Source organism: Carlito syrichta, unplaced genomic scaffold, assembly GCF_000164805.1.
Source record: "Carlito syrichta isolate Samal-C Ts95f unplaced genomic scaffold, Tarsius_syrichta-2.0.1 Scaffold126635, whole genome shotgun sequence".
In the NCBI taxonomy this organism is placed as follows: Eukaryota; Metazoa; Chordata; class Mammalia; order Primates; family Tarsiidae; genus Carlito; species Carlito syrichta.
In genome coordinates this window covers 12,912-15,506 of record NW_007070731.1, presented here as the reverse complement: position 1 = coordinate 15,506, position 2,595 = coordinate 12,912, and the positions used below count along the sequence as shown (strand labels likewise).

Here is a 2,595-nt window from a genome sequence, read left to right as displayed (position 1 = left end):
CGGAGGGGCGGGGCGGGCTGGGGGCGCACACGCCCACCCTGAGGCCGCAGCAAGTCTGTCCGCAGGAGGGGCCCCTGCCCGAGCCCGCCGCCCCCGCCGGCTCCGGACTCCGCCTGCTGCGCTTCCTGGCCTCCCAGCAGGCTTTGCTCCTGCTGTTCAGTGATGGAACTGTACAGGTGAGTGGGATGAAATCAGGCGCCGGGCGAAATCAGGCAGCAAGCAGTTGGAATGGGACACGGTCCACTCAGGTGGCTAGAAGGCTTCCCGTGAGCCCCTGGAAGCATGTGTCTCCTGAAAAAAACAGTCATTAGCTCCCAAGTACAAAGACTGCGGCATCAGAAATGCATGACATGTTTTTTGGGTTTTTTTTGTTTTGGTTTTTGAGTCGGAGTCTCACTCTGTCGCCCAGGCTGGAGGGCAGGGGCACGCTCCCGGCCACCGCAGCCTCGACCTGCCGGGCTCCGGCGATCCTTCCGCCTCCGCCTTCCAAGGAGCCGGAACTACAGGCGTGTGCCACCACGCCCAGTTAAGCTTTTTTAAAAAATGTATTGTAGAGATGAGGTTTCACCAAGTTGCCCAGGCTGGTCTGGAGCCCACGGGCTCAGGCAACCCACTTGCCTCCGCCTCCCAAAGTGCTGGGATGACAGGTTGAGCCACCCAGCCCGGCACACGACATGATTTTAACTTCACGCCGGTCATCCCAGCACTCTGGGAGGCTGAGGTGGGAGGATCACTTGAGGCTGGGAGTGGGAGACCTGCCTGGGCAACGTTGTGAAACCCCATCTCTACCCCCCAAAAAATACAAAAAATTAGCCGGGCATGGCGGTGGGTGCCTGTGCTTCCAGCCACTTGGGAAGCTGAGGTGGGAGGATCGCCTGAGCCCTGGAGGTCGAGGCTGTGGTGAGCTGTGATTGTGCCACTGCACTCCAGCCTGGGCCACAGAGGGAGACCCCGACTCAAAACAGAAAAGAAAACACCTCCGTGCGCGGCTGAGAGTGGCATGCCTGTCCCCCCGCCCCCCCGGCTTGGGTCTCCCCTCAGACCAACCTGTCCTCAAGTGACCCTGTTGACCACCGAGGAGGCCAGCGTTCAGTGAGGGGGCTCCCTGGGTTAACAGCGGGGTATCTCGCTGGGAGACTGTGGGTGGGGGTCCCGTCCGATTCTCAGTTCCCCTGATGGTGTGGGGAGCCCATGACCGTTCGCAAGGGTGGGGCCGGCACGGAGGCCCAGGTCAGGCGTCCCCTCCCCTTGCCGCCTGGGGGCCAGGGCTGGGGCGGAGGCAGGGGCGGCCTCTCCCACCTCGGGCCTCCCCCTGCGGCAGGTCAGCTTCCGTGGTGTCCAGGCCCAGCTGGTGCTGAGTGGCGAGGGTGAGGCCCTGCGGCTGGCCCTCTGGGAGCCCGGCTACGCCAATGCCTCCCGCTCCCTGGACGTCCTTCGGAGCCACGGCTGCGCCCCGGCCACCCGCCAGCGCCTCCACCATGCCCTCTGCATGCTGCAGAGCATCTAGTGCCCCCGAGGGTCAGAGTGGACCCCTGTACGATGGAGCTGGGGACCCAGGCTCCGCTTCTGTTCCCGCCGCTCCCCCAGAGGGGCCATCCTGGGTGTCCTGGGGCACGCGGGAGGCGCGGGGATGCTCGTCCTTGCCTTGTGGCCTGACTGTTCAACCCACACTTTTGTTGGGCTTTGTCCCTTTTTCCATTAAAGAAAACTCGAAACTGTCGTCTGCCTCTCTTTGAGTGTGAGGCTCTTTGGTGACGGGTCGCTTTCACCTGGGTGACTCTGAGTTCTCCTGTGGCTCCTTGAGGCAGTAACTTTCTCTTTTTCTTTCCTCTTCTTTTTTTTTTTTTGTAGAAAGCAGGACTTATTGAGAGGACAAAAAAGCTCCCACAGCGGGAGGGGACCCGAGGGGCTGCCGAGTAACTTTCACCCATACATAAATCAGTACCAGGAGTGGGGTGCTGCTGTCACCCCAGATCTAAAGCAGGGGACATTCGCTCAGGGTAGCCCCAGCTACTTGGGAGGCTGAGACAGGAGGGTCACCTGAGCCCAGGAGGTCAAGGCTGCAACGAACTGTGATCATCGTGATTGTGCCACTGCACTCCAGCCCGGGTGACAGAGTGAGACCTGGACTCTAAGAATAATAATAATAATGGCGAGGTGGTAAGTGGCTTATGATGTGACACCTGAAAAAAAATGTTCCCACCAGTCCCCCAAAATGTGTATGTGTAAGAGACTCGTGGAAACGTGCACAAATGCACATTTATGGACATCAAGAAAACACTGTTGCCAGGCTCGGTGGCTCAGCCTGTACTCCCGTGCCTTTGGGAGGCTGAGGTGAGTGGATGGCCTGAGGCTGTGGGTTCAAGACCCGCCTGGGCAGCGAGACCTCATCTCTACAATAAATCAAAAAAATTAGCCAGGTGTGGTAGCGCGCGCCTGTAATTCCAGCTACTCGGAAGGCTGAGGCGGAAGGATCGCCAGAGCCCAGCGGGTCAAGGCTGCAGTGACCGGGGGTGGCCACTGAACTCCAGTCTGGGTGACAGAGTGAGACTCAAAAAATAAATAAATAAATAAAATTCACTCTTTAGCTGGGCT

At 59.5% G+C, this 2,595-nt stretch overlaps 1 protein-coding gene across 1 annotated transcript in view; it reads left to right on the top strand.

Annotated features, from left to right (window-relative positions):
• The window catches only part of PLK5 (polo like kinase 5), a gene marked incomplete at its 5' end in the record, with an annotated part of 6,787 nt that extends 5,067 nt beyond the window's left edge, over positions 1–1,720 (top strand). The window contains 2 exon segments of the mRNA XM_021707892.1: positions 66–176; positions 1,322–1,720. Coding sequence (XP_021563567.1) covers positions 66–176; positions 1,322–1,507 — 297 coding nt within the window.
• Between the last annotated feature and the right edge of the window lie 875 nt (positions 1,721–2,595).